Here is a 27,307-nt window from a genome sequence, read left to right on the forward strand (position 1 = left end):
CTGATTGCCCCAGGTGGAGGCCCAAACCGGGCCCTTTCTCTTATATACCACCAGCTTCCATCTTCTTTCATCGTCATTGCCTCCCTGTGTTCACTTTTTTTCAGTAGTTCCAGAAAAGCTGCTCCACCTCCAGCTATCCCACAGACTCAGTACTATACGATACTGGCTATTGTTGTAGAGAATCTGTAGGTTGGAACTGCCGGCTTTACCCCTAAGGCTCCGTTTCTTTTCACAGTCTGAAATGAAGTGGTAGGAGACTGCTGAGATGTGAGAAACACTATATTCTTTTCTTTATTGGCCCAGTGATAAGGTGTTGGGATTCTGCTCACACCTCAATTCCTTTTCGCCTAAAACAGACAGGTCCTATTTAATGGTTTGATTGACATTATTTTAATGACACACCGTGGGGAACTATATGTCTGTGAACGGAAATATTTTTTCCCCCTCTCATGTCTCTGCCCCCACTCTCTCTCCACTCATTAGGACAATGACACTGTCATTTTCTCAGGGTTTTGAGGGATGTGTTTGTATGCAGATAGGACGGCCCCTCTTTAGTCCTCCATGTCCTGCTGTATAGAAACAATTTGATCAGAATTAGCAGTCACTGGCTATGTTAGCTGTGGTAATATCAAGCCAGTATCCTATACCACCAGCCTGTTTTGTCTTTGTGTGTGTGATTCTTTGTCTTTAAGTAGGTTAACACCTCCTAGTTGAAAATGTACCACCCATTGTCTGTTTATTTCTACAAAACCAGGCAAAAAGAGACCGTGGGAGCATGAAAATAAACTCTGTTCCTAAGTGTGACACGTGTGCAGCTTGAGTTTGGCACGGCATCCGTGTTCAGCCTGGCTGAGCACAACTTGTTTGAATGTCATATTTATCCCTGTGTTTTGTCAGAAAATTAACTTCCTGTGAGTTTGCGGCAGAGCCGAGCATATGGCCACAGCTCTCTAGAGATGACAGCCTAGCGGAGCGGGAGCTCGCCGGTGCCGCTGCCCTGCTCTGGCGGCAGATGCTCCGGGCTTCTCCGCGATTAAGTGGAGATCATCACTGTTTTCTTTGAGCACCGCTGTGCCTTGTACTCTGAAGTGTTCCGTTAATCACTGCCTGCCTCCCTGCCTTTTCCACGCAAGCTGCCAAAGCACTCATTAAGTTTGAATCTCCCTCTCACCCCTCGCGTGCTCACCAGCTCGATACGTTGCGTTACTGAATCTTAGCAGGCACCCTATTCTGCATGGTACACAATGGATCCTTGTACCTGTTCGCGAGGGGGCTCATAAAAGCCACACTGTTTTCTGAGCCTCTTCTGCTGTTGAACAGTCATTTTGAAGGCGCTGTGTAGATGCTGTAAAATAAGTGTTGCCCTTTGTGCCACTGAATGTGTTCTCGTGCTGCTGCAGTCTGTTTGCACTAAGACGCTGCATTGTTTCCAGTACAGACCTCTGAGGGGAGTGAAGCTTTTTCTACACATGTATTTCTTTTTCCAATAGTGCCTCTTTACCTCTGCAGGTTATTTGGAAACTGCTTGTCACTTGTACAGTTGTCGAACAGTAGTATGTTATTGTCTGTGTGTGGATTGAGTTTATGGAATCAGAATGCAGGTAAAATGTCAAACACAAATCTGGTCAAAGAGAAACAAAAATTGTAGAAATGGAGTCTCTGTCAGCCCCCATCCTATCCCCCCAACGCCGGCATCACGCATTGAGTTGTGTACATCTCCTACACAGGCAGCCATCCATTGTTATTGTTAAACATTGTGACACGCTTTAACCCTGATTGATCTTGATCTCCGACACAAATAATAATGTGATTATGGGCTTTTCTCGGCTTCTCTCTTCACAGCAGTGGAAAATAACATTAGATATTTCCTTTCATGTTAATCGCCTTGGTTGGAAGTATACCTCAGTGCACCAATAGGCCTCAGTAATGCCTCTTTTCTTCTAAAAAAACCCATCCAAAATAACCTATTTGCAGCACACCCACACACACATTGCTTAGCTCTGTAACACCGTTATTCTGCGCCCATCAAAGCCGAGCTTGCTTGTCCTGGTGCAGCTATCATTCCCCCACAACAGCGGGATGGCATTACTGTGCTTTTGAAAGCATTTGCATGGCAAAGCAATTGCGTGCACCTTGTAAATAAAGAAAATGATCCTGTTCATCGCAGGTTGGATTTCCTGGATAAAGCTGTGGGAAGTAGATCCCTACGCCATCATATCGATATACAGACCTTGTTTCCTCATCCTAAAGTTTACTTTGCAATAATTGTCTGCTTCTTAATCTTGTCTGTCAGGCAGACACACAAACCTATGTGGCTCTCTCTGCTGCATTGGTTACTTGGCAGACACGCTGATTAGTGCCAGTTTGCCTCTTTTCAATATGTAGATACCGAGATAGAAAGCTGGCCCTATTCATTGGGTCGAAGTACCAAAATAGCAATTGCTGTTCTCAATCAACTATGAAGAAATTGGTTTGCATTGTTGGAAGAGGTTGATTAGTGATTTTTTGGAGAGGCTCTTGAAATTACTTTCAAATCAGGCCGAGTTGACAGACAGCTGGTCCTATATTATTTTACAGTGTAAGGTCAGCAAAAAAAAAAATATATATATATATAATTTTTTGTCATAGTGTGTGCTCTATGAGTGCCATGCATTTGTACTTTCTGGGCCTGCATAATGATATTCAATACAATAAACATGTATCTCATCTACTCAGAATCAAATCTATTCACAACTGTACAAATTGCCGCTGTGCTCTTTGCAGGGTACAACTAATTTTTCGACAAAATAATTCCTTGTCAGGAGCAGCCAAGGGAGAAGGTGTCAGTTTGATACCACAAGTACACTAACGGCTGTGCGGGAGCATAAGTGTTCGCTGCGCTTCGGTGACGGTGCGTTTGATTTCGACACTGACCACCGGTGATGCCAACCCTGTAGTCCTCATCTGAGCTGCCTCTTGAGACACGGACATAAACGTCCCCCGTCCCCCCACCATCTCACTTCAGTCTGATTCTGCTGAAAGAGAGAGAGAGAGGCTGAGAGAGAGAGAGGGGGAGAATGTAAGTGAGAGGCTGCCAGACAATAAAGTCGCTGTATAGTGGATACAATTATCACTCGTCTATTGTTACACCGCAGTTACAAGCTGTGCAGTATGTGGGATCTCGGTGTGGGTGTACAGCGACCTAAACTACTATACCCATCTCCCCTAGGGGCATCTCAAAGGACTCTTGTTCCGTTCCTACTCTCAGGCCCTGGGCTCTGCTGACAAAATGAGAGGCAAAGCAAGTGAGAAACAGGGAAGCAAGGGAACAGAGGGAGGTAGTCTCAGCTGTGTAGTAAGTCTAACCTGCGCCTCTGGAGATCATGCGTCTTTTCAAAAGTACCAAGACAGACCCATCTTTCTGACTACTCACTCCTGCCTCTGGCTTGTTTAGGGCCACGGTGCTGAAGTACTTCAATATGATGACTTTTCCTGCACTCTGGAACTCACTATGTACATTTTCACTTGAAATACGCATTGTTTTCTCAGTGTGAATGAGAGAGTATGGTGTTTGTGACCTTGTTTCAGTTTGAATCATATGCCCCACTGTTTCCTAATATGCCCCCTAGTGTATGTAATGCTGAAAGCACATTTATTACACATCAATAATTCTGTACATTTCCTTCTGGAAAACTAATTCTCATAATAGGATTTTGTCAATGTGATTTGAATAATGATCTCAAAACATCCCATTTTAGGCTACTTAACTAAATAGAATATTACTGATTGCAACACTTATCCATGGTTTGCGGTTTTGGTAACCTTCTTTTCTGTTTCTTGCCAACAGCCAATTTTCTCTCAATTAAAGCATGATATTAGCACTCAGTAGGGCATAAACAGAAACAACCGTACACTACAGAATATCATGCCTTGATTATGAGCTTAAGAGTGAGTGTACAGATGGATCCAGTTTCTATACTCCTATTAGAGTTCTGCTGTGTGTGTGTGTGTGCGTGTGCGTGTGCGTGTGCGTGTGCGTGTGCGTGTGTGTGTGTGTGTGTGTGTGTGTGTGTGTGCGCGCGCGCATGCGTGCGTGCGTGCGTGCGTGCGTGCGTGCGTGTGCGCTCGCGCGTGTGTGTGCGTGTGTGTGTGTCTATAAGAGAAAGGGAGAGGGAATCACTGCCTGCATGTGCAGGATGTGTCTATGTACCACTCTGGCTGCTGGAAAAAGCTGGAAGTTATATTCTCTATCCTGTTGAAACCTCTGGATAGGGAGGGCAGGAGGGAATGAAAGACAAAAGTCATAGGTATAGTGGGAAGAAAAGTGTATCATTACATTGAGAGCCAGTCAGTGGTGATGCCAGTTGGCCAAAGTTAGCAGGAAGCTGTCCTAGTAAATGGCAGCAGCTGCTCGCAGTTCGAGAGAGCATGTCCCAGTCAGAGGAGAAAAGCGATGGCATCTACATTAATACTACCTTAATGGCCCATCTGGCACTCCGTTGGGTCCCTGGCTGCGCCATCGACTCATAGGCGTTTGACAGGCAGTCTCCAGCGCACCAGACGCGCATGGCATGCCAAATGGCGGGGAGACGCCTCCGTGGCGCAGAGATCTGTCAAACTCTCTCTGACGCTGTAGTCACACAGGCAAGGGAAGTTATGGCAAGTTTTCACACGTGATTGGTTCTTGACATGGTTGGGGAGAGGGAGGGGGCAGGAGGAGAATGACTGACTTGTCTATTTCTCTCCTCCGCACCCTCCTCAAATGCAAACTCACATGTGTGCACCTCACAGGGCACACACAAATAATCACACACACCTTCACACAAACTCTCCATACTAAATGCTAAGTTGCCATGACCAGATTAAACCTCAATGAGAAAGCCAGGTTAAGATTAGCTTGTGGTGCATTCACTCTGCTCTGATGGCAAATGGAGATAAGAAATATTATTTTTGCTGCGAGTCACAGCCTCTTTCAGTAAACAAATACTGGAACAAATTGCTTCATTGGAAGAAATTGTGGAAGGTCTTATCAAAACACCACAGGGGTTTCTGGGTATAATTGGCATAATTGGTTAACGAAGCAGGATACAGTCCATGATGTGGCAGAGCGATGCACTTTATGAGGAACTGAGTGATGTCTTTAGGTCTATAGATTGCCCTCTCAGATGTTTGAAGATTCTGGGCATTACTTAATAAGCAAACAATGGACAAGGCACGGTCCACCATTATGTTGTATTAGCTTGGGAAATAATGTGGGTCACAATGTATATTTCCTTATGTCATATGCTCTTTTAATCAATTCTACAGTAATTTAGATTATTTTTGATTTAAAAATCAAACCATTTCCTTGCTACATCATCAACTAATAACCTCCTGTGTTCAGGGCGAAGGAGACACTAGTGGCTCAGTGAAGGTTTCTCCAAGAGCAGGCCACACTCTGCAGTACCCACCAGCGCAGATCACAGTCCCAGAGGTCTGTTTCACACTGCTGCTGGGAAACTATGACTTCTTTCTGATGAAGAAACTACACACAAAAGTACAGCAAGAGTACTTTAAAACATTTGCCACCATTCTTTCTCTCACACTTTTTCTTAAGGACATTTTGAGAGATAGCAGCAGTTCAAAAATGGAACGGAAGGTTCTTTAGAAAATGCATTTCAAATAGCTTATCCAGTAGGTAGCCCCAGAGGACACCTCGGGGATAAACCTTGGCAAGAAAGGAAGATAGAGGGAAAAAAGGGAAATTGGAAAGAAGACACAGCCGTGACTAAAACAGTGGAAGTATAGAGAGAAAAGGTATCCTCTTAACCTGCCGACGCCTCTTCAGAGGAATCACAGCGCTCCATATCAGTATTCACTTTCTGAACATTCTGCTGTGTTCTGTGTTTATAGAAAAAGTCTGTCTCTTTCCCCCAGACAGTCTGATATTGAGACAGCCAGTGCAGGTGATTTCTAAATGACTCACACCACTGTGAGACAATGTCCCACTTTAGTGTTGCTGTTTCTTGTTTGGTGTTGTTGGTGTGGCTGTGGTTCTTCTTGCATTTAAAGTAAATCAGCGAATGTGTGACGTGCTTGATGAAAAGGGCCGCAGTGTTTATTTGAAACTAAACTAGACACAGAACTAGTGAAATTAAGGTCAGCTGGACATCAACTGCAAAGTTTTGTGTGAGAGAGAGATGGGGGGGGGGGGGGGGGGGGGGGGCGTGGCGGGAGGGTAGGGTAGAGAGGGGGAGAGGGAGAGCGCTGAAAGGAAAGAGGAGAGAAAAAAAGAGGAATCAGCAAAATGTGTTTGTGGGCTTGAGAAGAGAGAAGAGCAGGAGGAACTCTTCAACTTTCACTCTCATTCCCAGATGTGTCGTAGACGAGATGTAGCCTTTGAAGAGAGCTTGTGGCAAAATAGGCAAACTATGAATACACACACCCTCTCCACTTTCACTCTTTCTCGTAGATTTCCCCCTTTCCTCTCTCTTTCTTTTGCTCCCCCTTTTAAACTCTCTCCAAATCTCCCTCCCTTTATCTTTCTCCCTGGGCATCTCCGTTCCTTAGTGGCCAGCCCAGCTGGGGGGTTTCTGTGGCACTGTGAGTGAACCTTCAGTGTCTCCTTCGGCAGGCAGCTGTCCCTGCACAGCAGACAAACGCACACATTCTGCACTTACTCTCCCCCTGCTAACTTTGATAGACTAAAAACATGTTCACATACTCACACCTTTTATACACATTTACACGAGTGACCCGGTCTAGATCATTTACAGCCCAACTAAATAAATTTCACTCGCTAAGGGAAATCAGAGAGCTTTTGATATGAATTTATTTTCAGGAACCACCACTCTTGTATGTGTAATCTACTCTAATGCCACTAGAGGGAGCTTATATTATTACATGGTCCCTTAAGCCAAACATGTGTTTCATAGTACTGCTGCTCCAGCAAGGATGCACTATTTTTCAAATGTCTTGTATTTTGTCCCTAAATGCCATAAACTGTCCTGCAGCGTCCTGTTTTTGAAAACATAGACATCATAGCCGCAAACCTAGGCCTGAGACAAAGAGTATTTGGAGTTTGCATTCCTTCAAACTAATTCAATAATTGCTGTTTTAACACAGATATCCAGTAGTGTGACTCTATGTGTGCATGGCAGAGGTGCTAATTCTAGAGTTGCTTAGAAGCTTGCGCAGGGTGTGTAATGACAATAACAGAGAGCATGCCTGGGCGTGCTTTCAATCTGCTCCCCAAATGTAATGAGTCTGGGCAGAAGTCTGGTCATCCCAACTTGATCAAAAACAGGAGGAACTCTGCAAATTATTTATTATATCCTGTGGAGATTCATCAGTTACACATGTCAAAATGATGCTGAGTTGAAAATTAAATGGCATCTTTCGTCACCATTATTTTCCTAATATAGACAGAAAGTGGGAGCTAGAAATTCGGAACAGGAGAGGAAAATCTGTTTTATCTGATTCATTTTTTATTATATTCCATTTAATTTGATCTCATTCCATCTGTTTACAGTTGCCCTTTTCCCAAAAGAGTCAATGTTCGGCCTAAGTAAATTGAATAAGAAATAAAGCCAAAGCTTTATTTTTCAAAAATGAATTCTAAAAAGTATCACATATTATGCATTATTTGATTCATTGATACAAGCGAGCCTGAGTACAGTCAAACACCTTTTTTTTCTAGTTTATCCACATTTTACAGATACAGAGCACATTCATACCTTATGTGCATCGTTGCCCTCTGGCATTTCATCAAACTGCAGAAGACTAATGCCTTTGCCAGTTAATCATATTTTTCGGTTGCTATCCCGCCCTAATAGAAGCAGGGTGACATGACAGCATCTGAACTATACTTCAGAGGTGTCCTGCCATAACGCTACACGATTTCCCCTCCCCGTGTTACTCAAACAGGCCTGGCCGATGGGATTTGCCGTAGTCTGCGCTTCTCCTCTCCTTCTGGCCTTTTCCTGTGACAGGGCTGCCGATGATACAGATCCGCTGTGACATTTTACATTGTGCTCCCTAATTGCAGCAGCTGATAGTGGGATAGCTCACCGTACAGCTGCATATTTCCTCTTTTTTCCACCCGTTGTCTTTTTTCCTTTTTTTTTGGTGGAGATGGCTAGCACGGGTTGTTGTACTGATGTACTGGTTTAGACTAATTGAATTATTCACATGTTGTGTGACGGTATGCCATTAGGTGTTTCTCTGTGCTGTGCAACTCTATCTGCAGCAGCATTTCTATTTTAAACCATTCAATTAACTGAAACTTTAAACAGGATCTCTTTTGTTCATTTAAAATCCTCATTTCCAACACTTTTGTTGTTCATTTAAAATCCTCATTTCCAACACTTTTGTTGTTCATTTAAAATCCCCATTTCCAACACTTTTGTTGTTCATTTAAAATCCCCATTTCCAACCCATGGTCAAAGTGTAGTTGTCCGTTCTTTCCTTTGCCCTTGTATTGTATCTCCCACAGTCTGTAACTCCCAAACTGAAAGCCAGAATAAACCTGTGTGACAGATGCAGCTCTAATTATACAGTTGTTTTAAGGCTGTCAGGTTGCAGCGAAAAGGGAGCCAGCCATTTGGGAAAGTGAAGGAGGAGGAGGGTATGGAGTAGGAGGAGGGGGGTAGAGGGGGACGATTTGATGGACGGACATTGTAACACCAGCATCTGGTGATAGCTGCAGCTGCCGTATCGTTTTCCCACTGCCAGCTTGCCAGCTAAATAAATATTGCCACGATCTGTCTTGTACAAGCAAGTGTAAATTACTTTAACACGTCAATAACTAGTTTACAATGATGTTTTTTCTTGCCATTTCAGGATATATTGATTTCACATTGTTGTTAAATGGCATGAGCATTGTTTCCCTCGCCCCGCACTTTGTATTTTCACATAGACTCCCAAGGAGTATTATTCTACCTTTGCACTCTCTCTCTAAATATAAAATGCAGTTAATCTCATTAAAAATTGCTCCCTTTATGATAGCAGATGTCCCATATATGAGTTTAAAAGTGAGAGTAAGGGTCAGATTTGTCAATGTTGGTCGTTGTGTGTTGTGTGTTGCTTTTGTCTTTTTACACTGGTAATATTTCACGTGTTTGTATTTGCTTTTTCATCCATGATACATTAACTGAAGTGTTATATAATCTACCATTTTCTCATAACATTGCTTGAAGTAAAGCTGATTTTATTTAGCATAGATAACCTTTGTGTCAATGTTACCAGTGTTTTTTGCTGTGTTTCAATATCTTCCTCAATAATATAAGGACATAATTAGTCAAAGAAAGTGATTCAGTAAGAAACAATGCCCACAATATCCATTTGATCTGTGTGTGGTGTGTTAAAATAGACAAAGAAACCAGAGAATGTACAGAATTTAAACGGCTCTGTTTGGGGCTTCATGGTTATTTTTTGTTTGAATATGCGTGAAGTGAAGCGGGGGCATGCACATGCGCGTGCACCCATGAAGCATCTCTCCAGGCGAGCTTACACTTATATATTGTGCGTCTATTTTCATTCATATGGGATTCTCCTCGCGCGGACAGATGTTGAGAAACTCACAAAATCAGAGCTGAAGCCGCACTATAATCACTGCGATTTTAATCAAGCTCTCGCGTTGTGACCCACTTATTTTCTCACGGTGCTGATTGCACTGCAGTGCAGTGACGACTATACCAAACTGCAGCCTGTGATTAACCTTCACATCATATACATGTCCCCTAACCAGCAGACAGCAAATCCTAATCCCAAAATTACACCCACTTGGACTGGAAAAACTCTCCCTTTTGCCAAATGTGAACATTTTCCTCCCTCACCCTCCCATCTTCATACGATACAATGATGATCCTGCTTTGTGCATATGAGTAAATGGAGGTATGTCTGAGAGTGTGTAATACTCAACTGACTATTTCAGTCAGACATAATAATCTTTTTGTGCAAGCCTGTAGGCACAATCTGTGACCTACCTATTTTTTTCTCTTCAAGTTAAACTTATCCATAAAATAAGATACAAATATAACAAGCAAGATCTCTCCTACTCCTCCTCCTCCCCCCACCCCCCCCCCCCCCCCCCCCCCCCCCCCCCCCCCACACACACACACACACACACACACACACACACACACACACGCACACACACACATGCTTTTGTGAGAAATATTTCAACCTTCTTTGCCATTTTCACCAGCATTATAATTTTCACATCAGTAATAATAAAGCAGATTGATTATTCATTCTCATGCTTCAACACCATTTAATTGTGTGGCCAGGACACTCCAGCTTGGGGTCAGCAGGGTTCTCTCTCATTTACAAGATGCACCAAAAGACACACACGCACACACACACACACACACACACACACAAACACACATTCAGAATGCTCTCTCTTTCTTTCTCTCCCTCACAGATGCGCTCACTATGCCTTCTCTAAGGGCCCCCAAAACATGCCCAGACTAGAATTTGCCAAAATACCCTTTTTCCTATCAAACACACACTGTGCCCCATCACAGTCCCATCTCACTTATTCCTTCAACATCTCAATTAATACCCCTTAGGAGGCCTGGCGCCCCGCAGGGGCACAGAGACTCACTGTGGTGGAAGATTCACCCTGTCAATGTTCACCACAGATGCTCTAGTGCTGTCATTTTAAACCATGTCACTAAACTATCATGTAAGTCCATCTCAGTCCCAAAAACCACCATCAGATTAAACACATTGATTCAATAGCAGTTGGTATTATCATGTGCTGCATGTGTTTGTGTCTTTGCATTGGAAAGTTAGTCTATCATCCTTCTTTTTAGGGTTCAGGGACTTTGAAAAAGCGCTTGTGTAAAAGGTTCCAAACACACCATACGTTGGTGTTGATGAAATGCATGTATTTTTGATTTCCTTTGATAACTTGGAAGTTTACGGAAACTGTGCTGCTTAAGGCAGAGAGGGCTTTTATATGCTTCAATATGACAGCCGTCCAACCTATATAATGCCTGTAGGTCTGCAACAGTCTGTCCCCTGTCTCTCTCCTCTCCCTGCCTGGTCCTCCTGTTCAGTAGCTAATGGATTGTTGTGGTTTCCACGGTCTGCTCCAGAAATGTTCTCCTGTAGAGATGTCCTAAGAAGTGCCCTCAGCTGGTCCCTCTGTCTGCCATTAGGCCTCTCCACACTTTTTATCCCTAGACCTCTGAGACCTCAAACTGCCAAATGAGTTGAATTATGGCCAGTTATGTGGAGTGGACCCGGCGTCACGGGGGAGAGGCCTGAGTCAGTGGAACTAACCACACTCCTGACCATTAAAAGGCAGCCTGACACTGCCTCTTCATCTTTCCCCTGCTCTCAAAGGCAGACACTGCAAACCCATGTCCCCCAGAGGAGAGACACAGTACAGCAAACCAACCAATGAGCCAAGCAGCTACCCAGCCAGTCTGTCAGGCAGGCAGGAAAGCAACCAAAGCGCCAATCTCTTCCATAGTCTAGCTCCCACATCATTACAATTGTTAAGCCTTTCCTGGACTCTTTTTGTTTTTATGTACTAATTTTTGCCGTACATTTTTGCCCTATATATTCACCTGTTTCTCATCTGTCTCTCCTCTCTTCAATCACCTTCCCTGTAATCCTTCCTTTTTTTTCCCTTTGCCCTTCAGCTAAGTGGGCGGGGTTGCATGGTTATAACCACACAAGGTTAATTGCAGCAGCTAAAACAAGCATGGAGGCCAGGGCCCCAGCTACTGTATAAAGGAGGTCATCTAAGTCATGCAAACCCTCACAAATCCACTCACAACATATAGTCACACGGATGCTGATTGCAGCAGCCTCAGAGACCACAGTTTGCATCTCTCACAGACACAGGAGACACATGCACACACATAGCCACACTTGAACACATGCACACGCACATTGCACTGAATTTGATCTGTCACAATAACAGGGGCATCATGACATGATGGATACAGCCCTTTCCCCCCCTTTTCTCTCCGCCGTCCTGCCTCTCTCCGGTAATCTTGATGCAGTGTGTAATGTTTGCTGTTGCCGGCGGCTGGAATTGAATGAGTGATACAACCAGAGGTGCTGGGATTACCGTGGGCAGAATTGATGCTATCTGTCCAATGATGTGTTATTTTGTGGAAGTGAGGCAACAAACCGGAGAGAGAAATGGTCGCAGCACTCTGTATGATTTTACAGTTTAAGTGGTGAAAGACAAATAGAATAACAGTGATGTTCTAGCAGGGGTTGTAAATGGTTGAATAATTTTCCTCAATTTCAACATTCATTTATCTTTTCTACAGTCTTTTGCAGGGCTTCACATGGCAGCTTGAATGCTATTTATCCTTCTAGTCTACTCACAATTGCAACATCAGCTAGCTCAGCGCACATCTTTAGAGGTGAGACAGGTGGCATCCAGTCTCTAGTTCTCTAATAGGGTCAGCTCAGAAAAAGGTTAGAGGTAAACTAATGACACCTGCAATAGATGCTTCTTCCTGGAAGGCTAAGGCTGAGCAGGGTCTGGGCTTGTGGGAATACAAGTGTGCTGCTTTTAGACTTAGCAGGCTGTGCCTGGGTCAGACGCTAACCATTGAAAAGACTAAATTCAGCTCTTTCTGCCACTGTGGGGCACAAGCTGAGGGTCTTGGGCTATTGTTGTGGGGTCAGGTTGAAGTCGTCCAGATTGCCCGAGCAGATGACAACCATTCATCACAAACACAGCACTGTATCGTTATAAAGTTCTGCTTAGGTAGGTTAAAGTCAAAAGTTTTCACTTTTCACACAAGGTCATTCTAAAACTGCACATTGTTCTTGTATATGTCTCTTTTTTTACTGCTGAAACTTTGGTAGTAGCATATTTCTATCCTGTGACTTTTTGACATTTCAACCATTTTTTCTGATTTCCTTGATTCCAGATGTGTCTAGTCAGGTGTCACTCATTCATTTGGTTATATTTTGAGTTTTGCACAAAGCTCAGTTTTAGCTGCTTTTTACGCAGTTGATTCATTCTACTAGTTGATTCCAGCTGTTGTACTAAAAATCTTACTGTTCCTTTAAAAAAAAAGCTCCTTCTAAGGATTACACAATTCTTACTCACTACTCTCTCTTCCGTCAATCACTTGAATTTACAGTATGTGTTTATGTGTAATTATTGTATGTTTTTTGTCTGGCAGAGAGAGACTGCTGTTGGCTTTGAGGGAAAAATTAAATAAGAAGGGCTATTTTTCTCCCCTCTGTAAACAGCTGGCAGCATCCCATGCTTGCACAATTAATGGGCATCTAATTGGCAATAATCATTTTTACTTAAGCAAATTTAAAATAGGCAGTTGCCCCTGGAACAAACAGCTGTTGGTGGAACCTTCTGGCAACATAGCGTGGATGTTTGAGGATATGGCTGATCAATGCTTACAGGAGGTGGTCCATACATGAACACTCACTTAATGTTGGCACATACTTGCACACGCTTTTCTATTTCAATCCATCAACACCGCTAGAGGATTTACTGTATTTTCTTTTTAGGCATAAATTAAACTGCACTGCACTTATTTACTGTATTACCACATATGTTGTGCTTGATTTGAACTTTGTTATAAAATAATTCCCTTTGTTGGTTCCTCTGAATGTTTTTATTCAACAATAACTGAAATCCAAATTGCCTTCTGTGCCATTCAGTCAAACAAAAGCAACACTTTATTAGGTGTTCTGTATCAGATAGTTCATCCTGGTGACATTGATGGGACACTGAAATCTCTAGTTATTATATAATGTATTTGTTTCCTGGGATTTTGTAAACATACCATATCATTTTAACTCAGAGGAAGTAATCTTTAGAATTTTGAGCACTGGGTCAGAAAAACTTCCCAAAGTTACACGTGGGACATTTAAAGAGAGGTGTATGTGTATGTGCTTCAGTTAGCAGGGCAGTATGTAATATTTAGTTAAAGAGAGGCAGTATTGTGTTTTTTCTATGATGATTTATCTATGTAGTCATGGACTTTTTAGCAATACTGTTTTTAACATACTTGTTGAATCCTCTTTTTGCAGCTTTTGAGGTCAGACTCTCACTGCAATGTGAATCTATAGGGTTGGGATTTCATTTAACTGAAAGCAATCTCGCTTTCAATGTCATGAATCAATAATAAAATCCTATGAAGAAGTACAGCACTGGCAGGAAGGACAGACCCTTGCAGCTGGCAGACAAGCAGGCAGTAAGCCATGAATTAAACACAACATTTGGCTTTGCCACTCATCTGACCGGGAGTTACTCAGACTGAAAGCCTTATAGGAAATTTGACAAAGGTACAGAGAAAGTCTCTTTGGCATTTGCTTCGCGACTTCTAAAATAATGCACACATTATTTTAGAAGATGAAGGCTCTTCTGGTTTAAGCCAGATGCCCCTTTTAAGCCCTTTGATGAAAGGTGGAATGAGTGAGGCTAAAAGGGAGAACATGAGTGTGTAGGATGCTGAAAAGTAATGTCAAGCAACTTGATTGTGAGAAGGGAATGGATTAAAGGCATTGTTTGAGCTGAAAGAGAAAGTACCTTCCACACCGCTGGCTGCCATCTTATCTCGCCGCCCCAACAGTGGTTTAATCTGTTGGTCGAGCACGCCTTCAAGTCATTTCAACCTGTCAGACAGACAATGGAGCTGCCACCTAGTTGCTCATCATGGATTACTGTACTGCGCATCCTGTCCCGCCCCTACACAGACCCCTGACAAAGGACTTAATTGAATATCCGTCCATGGCTAATTTGTTTTTGTTCCTTGTGGGAATATGTGTAAGCATGTGTCATACAAAAATACACACTTGTTTTCAGATGCATGCTCTTTACAGTAAGCGCATGTGACTGTACATAAACAACCCCACCAAGCTGTGGGTACGTACCCCCTATAGGAATTTATTTTGAGGCTGTTTGTTCATTTACTCTGATGTTGAAAGTCATGTACAATTGCTTCCAATCCTTAAACTGTAAACAAATTGAATGGACTGTATTTAATCAACTCTGTGTAACATATAATTATATAAAAGCAGGAGTGGGAGATAATGTAGGTTTTTACCCTTGAACCATAACCCTACTTTTTCCATTTATTTATCAAATTAATTTAAGCCTGTAAATGTGTTATGCTTGGGCTTAAATACATATAATCACCCATTTTAGCTTTAAATTACACTTGTGCTTAAACTAATTAATCCTCAATGTTTATCATGCATAAACAGTGATGGCTTTGCATAATACATCTCCATTGTTTATTAACAATATTATTTATTTATTGCCATCACAATTTCCTCATTGTCCAAAGAAACATCTTGTCCTTGCTTTGAGAGATTGGGGTATGACATTGAATGACATTGGTATTAATGATGGCTCACTGAAGCTGTATTTAACTCGGAAATGGTTGCATTCAAAAAAGCAAAATTGAAAAATTGAAAAATTCAGAAAATCTAGAATTTGACGCTATCCATGTTTTCTAAACTGAAGAGAATCTCTGTCTGTCCAGGTCTTGTGAGGTGACGGCTGTGCTTCATCTCATACGATGATGTGTTAAACAAAACACTGCCCACATGTTTGCCTTAAACTAAGTAGCCCTTAACTGCTTGGACAGACAGCAGGCTGTTGCACTTTATGTATTTGTTTATTTTCAAGATAAGGGGCCTCTTTTATGGATAAGCAGCTGACGCTCCCGCTCTGTCAAGCTGGGACAGGCTGAGGGAAGATAAAATAGAGTCTGTTAATCTGGTGCTGGTGAGCAGAGAGAGCGATGTTATTGACCTACGCTGGCAGCAATGTGTTTCAATTATACACCGCCATCCATTTGTCAGGCAAGCGGAGCGATGGGGGGGACACGGAGTTCAGGCCTGGGTTAGAGTCATTCTCCATCACTTATGATGTGTCTTTGGAAAGCACTTTAATTGAATTACCCAATTTATTCTTCAAGCAACAATGCCCTGGCCCAGACCCATGACGTGAGACAATTAGATACAAGTTTAAAATCAGGCAGTTTGCATACTTCATCTTTTCATGGTGTACACAGGGAAAGAGACAGCTAACTTATGGTCACTTTCTTCCCCTCTTCATCCTGAATGAATTCTATTAATGTGAGTGGTGCGACTCTATCATGACAATTTTTGTTGACACCTTCTTGGTGTGACTGCTTGACGTACAGCTTCATGAAACCTATAATATGGTAAGTGGTGCTGCCCGTGTGTTGCTACCCACCCTTGTGCACCATGTGTATGCATTCTGTAGGACTATAACTGGTAATTTGTCAGCACAAAACTCCCAATGCTTTTGCTAAGTGGGCAATTGAGACGATAATGTATTGTACTGTATAATCAACGAAAAGATAACTTCATCTGATGTACAAGCAGTGTACCCTTGACCAATGCTGCAATATCTCTAATTCATACAATCCATCATAGCCAACATAGAAATGGTGTCTTTTCAGTTGCACATCCACATGTCTACATGTGTTTTTTTTAGTGGAGGTGCAAGGCACATAGTAACAACTAGGGTGCACAAGTTTTTTATCTTTGTTCACCGATCTTCCAAGCATATTTTCTTGAATACTTTCCCTGATATTTGCAAATTGCAAGTGGTTGAGTGTGATTAATTCTAATCAAGTTCAATTTATTCTGCTAGAGCAGCTGAAAGAGGCCTAAGTGTTCCCTGCGTTCTGACTGTGAGCTGTCTGACAAGATGGCCTGGCAGTCGATCACCTCAGCCCCAGTTCCAGGTGTAGGGAAGGTGCTTGTGTCAGATGCACACAGGCCTACTTGCACTCTAACCCTCACACCTGGCTGTTCACCAAACTCTGATTGTCAGTTCATCTATTTTCACCAAGACAACAAGTTTCACTGTCTGCACCCACTATCTGTGTCTAATCAACAGTGTTGCTCTACCAGTATCTCCACAGCTCATGTTGTTAAGGGCGAAAGAATAGTGGATACAAATGTGCTCTCTATAAGCATGTAATGTACACCAATTATGTTAATTAGTAGTGTTGCAGATGGCCCAGTGTTGATTGCAGCTTTAGGATCAGAAGAGGCTGTCTGAAATTTGAATGTGGGAGTCACGTGACACTCATTACTGCGTAACCTCAACCAAAAATCCCTTTGTCACTCTTCATCCATCTGTGCTGACTGTCTTTGACAGATAAGACTATATGCAGAACTCGATGCAGCTGAAGATTTGCACAACACGCAACAGAGAAACACTATCCCTAGTTTTTAATTGGCAGTTCCCTAGTTAAGATGAATTTGGGTGTGTACTCAAGACAATGAGTAATATGAGCAATAAGTCATCTGAAATGCCAGTGATTTGGAAATAGAGAGAGAAAAAACAAGGACAATGTACTAAAAGAGGATCATAGTGTCATTTACAAAGTATTAACACAATAAATCCACGATGTTGAAAAATTACAGTAAATTGAATCATTGAAACGTGTGCTTTGAATATGTTTGTGTGTGATTTTTCTTTGACAGTACCCAATTGGGATATACATAGTTATCCACTCCCAGCATGATGGCTCCAGGGGCAGGAGACGTCACTCCAAATGCCAGTCCTCTATGGGAACTGTGACATTCGGAGTGTGCCAAGGTGTGCCGTGTGTTAGAAATGCATGTGCAGTCAGCTGTAAATTCATCATCATCATCAGCCATGATTCTCTTTGTTCCGGCTATTGAAGCGAGTCAGTTTAGTCCCCGTCTTCCGTCAGACCATGCTGAAGTGAACCCATGCTGATGTCCAAATGAATGGAGTCCTTTCATAAAGGCAGGGCCATTGAACTCTGGAGACAGAATATTGCCTTAAGTCCTGCAACCTTTGTGGCAGGGGGTTCCTGCTAGGCATGATTCCTGTTTAGTGAATAAGTGGGGTAATTATGGTGCGGTTGGGGCTGTGCAGCAAATGTCACCAGCAGATAAACAGTGGGAGCAACCCTTCCGTAAAGGCCTGATTTATCCACCCTGGACCTCATGTAGCCTGCAGATGAATTAAGGGGCATTTGGGTATAAAAAAACAAAGCTTCTCTTGATTTCACTGGAGTTCAAGGATGCATATAATTGGAGAAACAGTAGTGGGCAAACAAGGCCCCATGTTAAACCTTACTTAGTCACACACAGCATCTCTCATAGTCTAAAAGGCTGGTGCTAGTTTGATCTGTGGACAGTGCGTGAATAATATACAATAACATTGCAGAGATTTAATCTTTCATGTTGAATTCAAGTTGCTTCAAACACATACGTACTGTTGCATTTCTATTCCTGAACTACTAATGGAAACTATAGGTGTAAATAATCCCTCACATTTATGGTTTTATGTGTTGCTGAATGTGAATCTTAAACTTCTCCATTCCAAGTAACCTCTGATTGGTGGATGAAACCACATCCATTGCACTCCATTAAAGAGTGCCCACTCACGTGTGACTGCAGGGCAGCCTTTATAACATCATGAGCCTGGGGAAATGGGAAAGCCAGCCAGCGTCATTCCATTACCTGCTGAAATGGATGCCCCCGTATCTCCCCCTTGATTAGCTTTGTCTCGAATAACAATGATAGCTTTAAGTGTGTCTAATTGAGGCCGGGCTCGCCCTCCCTCTCTGTGTGAAAGTGCTTACTCATTTTGTCTGTCCTTTTAATAATTACATTATCATTTTACGCCCCTGCCGGTTCCTTGGGAGGTGGGCTGGCGGGTTTTTTTGAAGTGAAAGCTCATTATTGGAGCTGAATTATGTGCAGTTTATTGATCCCCATGGTGGATTATGGTGCTCTAAGTTAGTCTAGACAGAATAGTTAGCCAGATGACAGATAGGAAACATAGAGGCCCCAGGGGAAAGATCCCTGGGCTCAGTAAGCAATTAATGCCTGCCAGGTAATGGAATTTAAGTTTACACTAAATCCACCAATGCCTTGACATTTGAAGTGCCTTATAAAAAAACATTAGCCTAATGAGACGGTCGAGAGCAGGAGACACATTCTTTTACACAATGTTTCTCTCTCTCACACTCTTCAACTTCTTGACTCATCCCTCCTAGCACACACATGCCCCTCTATCACTACCCTATTCTGATACTCTAATTACTTAACAATAAAAAATTCACACTTGGAAAATAATGCATGGTGGTGCTTTTTGGATTCGTGTTTTCCTCTTGATTGGCCTGGAGCACGTTTGATTGATTGGCTTCAGTTGCGTCCATTTTCCAGACAGGCTTTGCTAATCTCCATTTTAGGCTACGTGAGGGTGTTTGTGTGATAAAGTGCACAATGAGTGGGGGAAAGGCCAAAGTGCTGAGTAGGAAGCCAAGCAGGACATTCGTCTCTATAAAAGCGAGGATGGATAAGGATAAGGCTATCCATCATTATCTTGATGAACATGCCGCGTTACCAACGGCATTGCCTCCCTGCCATCCAGGGCCAGTTCTCCCGTAGAGGATCTCAGTCACGTGAGGACTAAAGAGGGTCAGACATCTTGGTAAGGGCTAGGAATTATTTGACATTTCGTTATACTGATACACCAAGACATTTCTTTTTTAAATATTTACAAGCTTGTTTTTCTAATAAACTATATTTTCATAAAAACATATAGAAAAAAACATCCATACAAGAACTGGCCCAAGAAACTAGTCTAAGATTGGCAAACATTTTGATTAAAATCAGGTGCTATCTGATTGAGGATTAGGTAAAGTAAAGTAAGTAAACAAGATCACAAATCTGACCAGACATTCAGAGGCAGCTTGACATATTTCAATACTTGGTGCTAGGGGCACATTTTGTTTTGAATCAGGAAAGTAATGAGTTTCAATATCAAGCGCTGGTCCGGGTGTCTGAAAAGAGAGTTTGTCACCTACTTTTACACAAAGTGGATTTACCTCTCAATAAAATCCATGTCCTTCCCCCAGAGCTGAAAAGAAGAAGAAATAACATATGTGCGTTGGTGTGTACACACACACACACACACAGACATACACTTTATTGGGGCAGACTGCCAGTTGCTGGACTGAACTTTAAAGGATGGCCTTAATGAAAAATACTGGCTAGCCAGGCAGCGTGCTTCACCGGTTAAAGCAGCCTTGTACATCCTGGGAGCGAGACCGGGAGCCAGCAACTTTACCCCGTAATAAGGCCAATATCTAGCTCAAAGCCTTTCTGTGCCTTTTGTGTAGTTTACCGTGTCCTTGGCTCATAAGCCTTGATAATGTTAGTAAATACATACAGAGGCATGGATAAACTGGGCTGTAATCCACACTACCTCTAGATGGAAGAGGAACGAAGCGATAGGGGGATGAGGGGAGGTGGGAGAAGCGGCTGATTAGACTGGTTTTACTGCTCCTCTCCCGACCTAGAAATACACAGCAGCCCTGACCTTGCATAGCAGAGCCCTTATATATCTAATGATCTCTGAGTACCTTAATGATACAATGTGTTCTCTCTCTCCCACTCTTTTCCCTCCATTTTCCTTTCATGCCTTTCTCTTCCAATTCTCTCTCTTTTAGCACAAGCTTGTGCACATGCACACTAGTCCACTCGCACACAAAGTACACAGCCTTGAAAAACACAGTCAGCAGTTTGGACTAGGAGTCTAGCAAATGAGCTGTCCTATTGAAATAGAAAGGAGAGTGCTCTGTGCTGCAGAAAATGCTGCTATGGCAAGCCTTACAGAAGAGAGACGTAGGGAGAATTACTTGTTCGGACAAAGAAACATGAGAATGTCCTTTCACTACAAATGTACCAATTTACATTTAGACGGAGCAGATTACATCCATTTTTTCAATTTTTTATTTCTTTTTTACCCCTTTTTTTTACCACGACTATATCTCATCTCATTATCATTGATAAAACACCACTAAGTGGTGTAAGTGCTGTAAGAGAGAAGAAAAAAAAAAGTACAATTTAAAAAATATATTTCTCTCATTGAATCATCGTTCTTTCCTCTCCTCCTTGGTACTTCATTGGTTTGAACACTCTCACAGTGCGGTTGGACTCCAGCAGTTTAATGGCGGCTTTTATACAGCTCAGATCCATTGCATTAAATGAACCTAACCAACCGTAGTATCTTCTTACATTCTGAAAGTGGGGTGTGTAATAGTGTCCCATCCCACCAACAGAAGTGTATCTTTAGATATGTTGGGTCTTGGCTGGTTGATCGGAATCACTTATCAAGCTGTTTGATACATTGCAATTTGCAGCTTTATAAAAACATAAAAATAAAATAAAGAAGATATTTCTTAAGTTTTCATTCAGCTTTTGAGTTCCCAGACCATTTTGTCAATGTGGAGAAAACCGCTTCCACTGGCTTAAGTCATTCATTCTAGCGTCTAATTCCCTCTCTGTGACCACTTAAAGCATAAACCTCCTTTTGGTCCTGGTATTCCCCCTTCTCACTCTATCCACCCATTGTAATTAAGTTTCGATTCAGCTCTGAATAGGAATGTTAAGACGGAGGGTTATCACTGGGGTTCTGTAGCCTCAACCAATGAAACACCTATAGTGACCTCTCTGATTTACCCCACAGGGGTCCCCTCCTCCCCCCTGATATCCCTCTCCCCTTCATGGCCATCTTGTTGTGTGGTCTCCTCTCTTCAGTTCTCTCATTTCTCCCTGCGTGAAGGCCTGGGAGGTGGGTGGCAGGGGAGGAGTGGGGTGGTTGAAGAGGAGGGCTTCTGTCTATGGATGAGTGCGTGTGGATAAGAAGTTGTTTGAATTCATAATTGTGCTCTTGTGAAGGGGGAGATTTGTAAAGCAAGGCTAGGTCCATTGTGTGGCAGTGCGAGTCCGGTGGAGGGTGCGAGCTGCTCAAAGCTAATGTAATCTACGCTATTAGAGAGGGTTAATTAGCTGCTGAACTGGGGCCTGAAGAGCAGGCAGAGAGGAGGAGACACAGAGAGTGAGGCCGAGAGAGAGAGATGGAGGGCGGGCAGTAGGGATAGAAAGGTCTTCAGGGAGTCATTAGAGACTGCTTGTTGTAATACAGCCACACAGTCAATAAGGCTACTCCTCTGAGGAGTAGAAGAAAGGCAAAGACAGACATGGAGGGAAAGAGTTTCACACCATGAAACATATCTGGATGGCCGCAGCTCTGCAACACATTTTGGGAAACCAGAGATGACTTGTATGGCTTTATTTTCATCTTCTGTTGTCTATGGAGTATTTTCCCCTCCAAAATGTGTTGAAAATGGATCAGTAATCCATATAAATATACTTTAGATAGTATCACTGCAGTTTTTCCACAATATAACACATACAACATAGCTTGATTATTTACTTTTACAACCAATCGCATATGACATTTTCTCAGGAAACATTTTTGGTTTGTGAAAATAAAATAAAATAATTTTTTCCTATTAAGAATTAATTAAAAAAACTCAACAGCAATGTTTCTTTCCTGAAATCATGACACGTTCACTCAAGATAATCCACAGCCATTGTTGTGGGCAGTTTTGTTTCGGACCTATCTTCTTTCTCCTGAACTCCAACAGCCAAACCGTATCACCTCGCAGAACGAAGCGTGCATCTAACACTGAACTTGCTAATGTTTCAGCTCAGCTGAGGGGGACAACATTCATGTTTACATCTTAAGCTGTCCTGAACATGAACTTCTCGTGCAATGAGTAGATGCATGCGTCCCTATAAAATATGTGTTTTTGATTTTTGATTTTGGTCCTTTTAAGAAACAAGTATTGATTTCTTAAAAATGGAATGAAACTAGACACCTACATTACAAACATTGCTTTGAATAACAAACAACAGTAGTAGGAGGAAAAATAAATAAATACAAAATAAAAAACTTATGAGGATAATATCTATTCATATATCTTGACTATTTATCATACATGACTGCCGCTGTTCTGCTGCAAAAAGGCCTACTTTATCCTTTTTCATGCAGGTGGAAATCTTTGTCTTGATGTAGCTCCAGTGAAGCTCTGCTGGCCCCTGCTAGAAGACTATTTGTATCTATCACTGTGTGGGTCTCATGTCGCTCTGAGCAAAACTTCACTTAAGATGGGTAGTTAGTGCCGGCTCCCTTGGCATTTTAATGCAGATTAATTACTTTCCCTGGGCCAAGCAATCCATTTTTGTGTGTTTGTGGATGTTTTTAGCTTTTTCTTGACCTTGGGGTGAAGACAGAGGGAAGCAAAAAGAAAAAAATCATCACATTAGACTTATACCCTCAATTTAATAGCCGAGTGAGGTGTTTCTCCAGCATCATCAGATCAATGGAGAGTAAATAGCCCACACTTCTTGTTTCACAGTGCAGTATTGATCTTTTCCTCAGCCTCGGCTTCCCTTTCCCCGGGATCTCGTGTCTTTCAACCCCTGGGACTGTGCTGATTGCCATAGATTGGACAAGCTAACAAGCGCATGATGAGGAACCAGGCTTTCTTTTCTCCTCATAGGCTGTTTCATTTTTTTTCTTTGTGGCACTGGCATGAACACACACAGATAGACATACAGACAAACAGACAGACATACACACAGGGACTTAAAACATCAGATCTACACGGCTCAGCTCCATGAAGGAGTATGCTGCTTCTTTCTTGTTCACGTTGTTCTGTCTTCATCTACTCTGAGAGGATCTACTGTAGTTGTGCCTGTCTCTGGGATGTTAGCCAGGCTGATGGAGTCTACCAACTTAACTACAGAGCTACTCAGAGATACAGTGTGTTTCTTCACCTCACTGGGAACTTTACTTCTTTTTCTCCAGCTGGCACCACGTTTGTTCCAGAATCTTCCATCACCTCTGAAAATATCTCAAGTGTCCTGCGGAGAGCGACACACCCTGTTTGGGCTGGAGGACGGCAGCGTGGCGGCATGTGGGTAAGTTCAGTGTCAAAGCAGCATACAGTTTGCTGGAGTCCAGACCTGAGGGGGATAGGAGGAGAGATGAGGAGGCAAACCCCTCCCCACACATCACAACCCCCCTGATATTACTGCATAGGCAAATTAAGGTCAGGAGAAAGATCGAAAGGTTATGTGTGTGGGTTACGTTGACGAGAAGTCATTTGGTATTTAAGTTTTTGCATGTGTCTGTGCACATGTTTGTGTGTGTGTGTCTCCTCAGCTCTGTTCAGTATGCAAAGTTGTAATAAATCTTGTTGATAGCGGTTAAGAGAGCTGCATGTGCTGCCGGGTGGCTCAGGATCAATATAAAGTATGTTTATTGAATCCAATAGTTGTGTTTGTGGAGAAAGGGAATAAGCCAGCTGGAATAAGTAATCAGATGTGCTTTTAAGGCTCATTACCAGCCTGTTGGGCATATAGATCTGTTTTTAAACAGCCCGCTGTATTGGACAAGTTTATGCTTGGAACGCAGCCAACATGATATACTTGCATCTTTCATTATTGTACTTGATCATCAACTTAGTATTTCCAATATGTACTCTTTTTCCACCTCAAACACTTCACTTTTCAGTAAGTAGTTAGTTTTTAAAAGGATTAGCTCAATTTAGTCTGGTATTTTAGGGTTTGTTTTCAAGGCTGATGATAAAGCTAATACAGTATATTCCGGTTCAAGGAAAATTAGAACAATGTAGTCCACTATTATCCACTGTCAGTCAATTGTTATTTTTATTTCCTGGATTGAGCATGACAATATGTATGACATATGACAATATGTCAACTCGTCATTTATATTGAGGATAATATAAACAATATAATCTGTAATGATGTGATGATCGTCAAATCTGGTCAGATTAGGTTTTACAATTGAATTATTTTCTCCAGTAAATTCCTAATAAAAAGCTACATTACAGCCATCCTAATGGAGATGGGTATGTTTGTTTGCATTGGGCTGTGAACTACTCCTTGAAGTTAAATTGGACAATATATTGGCTGAAATAACTCCTATCTGAACAGTTGAATACTAAATGGTATACATTCCAAATCAAATCAAGTAAAAATAGTAATTGCACAATAAAACAGGAAGATGCATATACACATATAGCATTGACATTACAGTATGCAGTCTTGGTATTATTTGTTGAAGAATAGGTCTTGTCTTTTACCGAAAAGGAATTCAAAAATATTTAAATATGGCTTGAAAGAGGAGTTAGGAGAAGTGTCAGGCTCTGTGTTTTCTGCCATTAAAAGTGTATGCTAAACAAAGTTAGCAGGCTAATACAATGAGTGGCAGACTTAGAGCATTAAGAAACACTGATGTATTCAGTTCAGTCAGTAGTAAAGAAGTATTTTTTATAATGTTAGCGATAGTTTGATTAATTTACTGAAACTTGGATTATTACTTTTGTTCTGGCAGCCCTACTTTCTGTTAATTCTTCCAAATTCAAAATAACACTTCTGTAATACTCTCACAAAATAAATCAATTCCCTGTTATTTACACATATATCTTTCTCCCATTCCTCCCTCTCTTCTTGGCTTCCTGTGTTTGCATGTGATATTTTAGGTGACTCTGGGAGGGATGACAGTTCTAACTAGGCCTATTAGGTAACCCTCAGGGTGCCCTCAGCACTGATTTGAGCACCATTAATTTTCTATTATGGAGTGCTAAAGATGTGCCCCTGCACAGTCATTCACCTGGCTTATTGAGTCTCGCACACACCAATTGTGGACTTTTCCAGGGCAGTGTTGCTGAAGGTTTAGTGCGTCCCCTCTGGGGAGCTAATTTATTATTTGCAGATATTGATCTGGCAGGGTAGGCCAGCCAAGCCGTGGCCGGTGTTGACTCTGCTCTGGCCTGTGGTGACTTTAACTCTTTCCAGACTGAAGTAGACACACACTGTGGCTGTTGGAGCTCTGATATTAGTAAATCTTTCAATAATTTTGCTTGTTCAATGGTTTGTAAATGATGAATTTATGGAAGTAATTTGCAACAAAGAGTGAATAGATATTTATCTTTCTGGAGATATACCATGTCTTTTCACCACAAACAAACATATAAGCACACTCAAAGACACACGCACACACACACACACACACACACACACACACACACACGCACACTCAAAGACACACGCACACACACACCACACACACACACACACACACACACACACACACACACACTCACACACACTCACACACTGTGTGGCCAGTCCAAGGGAAATAAAATCACAGTTAAAAAGAAGGAAAACAAATTTAGAAGGTCAGACAAAACATTTATCAAGCTGTGTGTGTCTGGTGGGTAAATAACAGAGGGACAGCAAAGGGCATGACTCTGAAACCACCAGATAACCACTGCAGATCATCACACACAGTCTTGAGATGCACTGCAGAGAACGGATATTTCTCAGAGGGTTGCCTTCAGAGCATTTGCTCATATTCTTTCTCCTGTATTGCTGTTTTATTTTTAACATTAAACTGAGACAAATAACCTATATCAGACATCTTATTGTACTGCTCCCATTTCAGCCATATAGTTATCGAAATCTTACAATAGGCAGTCAGGTATTTATTAAGACACAGTCTAAACTTCTTCAGTATATGTATATATACTATATAACAACGAATTTGAGAAAATGTAATTTGAAGCAGAGAAAAATCGGTTCATTCCTATGCTATGATGTAATAGAAAATAAGTTCAGCAAAAAAAAAAAAAGGCTTCTCAGAGAGATGAACAAGAGGGGACTTGAACATTACATTAAACAAATTATCCAGATGTGGTTTTTGTGCATGTGTGTAGAAAGTAGCAGTATGCAAGGGAGATTGTCTATGCTATTGATATCCTTAGCCTGCACAAACTCTCACACACACAACCACATACTGTACGAATCTGGCCTCCAGCACTCAAACACACACACACACACACGCACACACACACACACACACACACACACACACACACACGTATACGTATGCCCAGGGACCAATAAGTTGCTCCCCACAGGCCTCAGGGCCCTTCAACAACCTCAGACTCAGCTTGGCCCGTCCCAACCCTAATTGGTATTTAATGCTCTTACTGAACCTCAGAGGTCAAACAGCAGTGTGTGTTTGTGTGTGTGTTAGTGTTTGTGTAAGGGTGCTGAGCCAAATATGTCACAGGAGGTATTACCAGGAAAGGGCAAAGAGGAAAGCTCCACATTGCACAACTAGGGGGGTTTCCTGTGATGACTGCTGGGTAGCCTGAATAGATGGTGAATGATGATAGATGTCCAGAGAGGAATTATGGAGGATAATGGACCACTATTTTCCTTTATACTGGTTGTTTTGATAGCATTTTACCTGATCTTTATGGCCCAGGACATAAAATAAAGGTCAGGAAATTTCCCAGGGATGAAAGTGCCTTCAACCAATCAAAATGTGTCCATACTCCCTCTGTAAAGGTGATTTCATGGTTGACAGGCCTGTCTGCTGTTGAATTTGGCATAACCTCAGAAGTTGGCCCATATTCATCTTCCA

At 42.1% G+C, this 27,307-nt stretch overlaps 1 protein-coding gene across 7 annotated transcripts in view; it reads left to right on the forward strand.

The window, feature by feature from the left end:
- The window catches only part of LOC117736828 (ultraviolet-B receptor UVR8-like), a 276,608-nt gene that overhangs the window by 45,163 nt on the left and 204,138 nt on the right, over positions 1-27,307 (forward strand). For all 7 annotated transcript variants that reach the window (XM_034542421.1, XM_034542417.1, XM_034542418.1 and 4 more), the window contains one exon: positions 23,657-23,769. In XM_034542421.1, coding sequence (XP_034398312.1) covers positions 23,657-23,769 — 113 coding nt within the window. The remainder of the gene's footprint in view (positions 1-23,656; positions 23,770-27,307) is intronic.

Source organism: Cyclopterus lumpus, chromosome 9 (assembly GCF_009769545.1).
Source record: "Cyclopterus lumpus isolate fCycLum1 chromosome 9, fCycLum1.pri, whole genome shotgun sequence".
NCBI classification, from domain to species: Eukaryota; Metazoa; Chordata; class Actinopteri; order Perciformes; family Cyclopteridae; genus Cyclopterus; species Cyclopterus lumpus.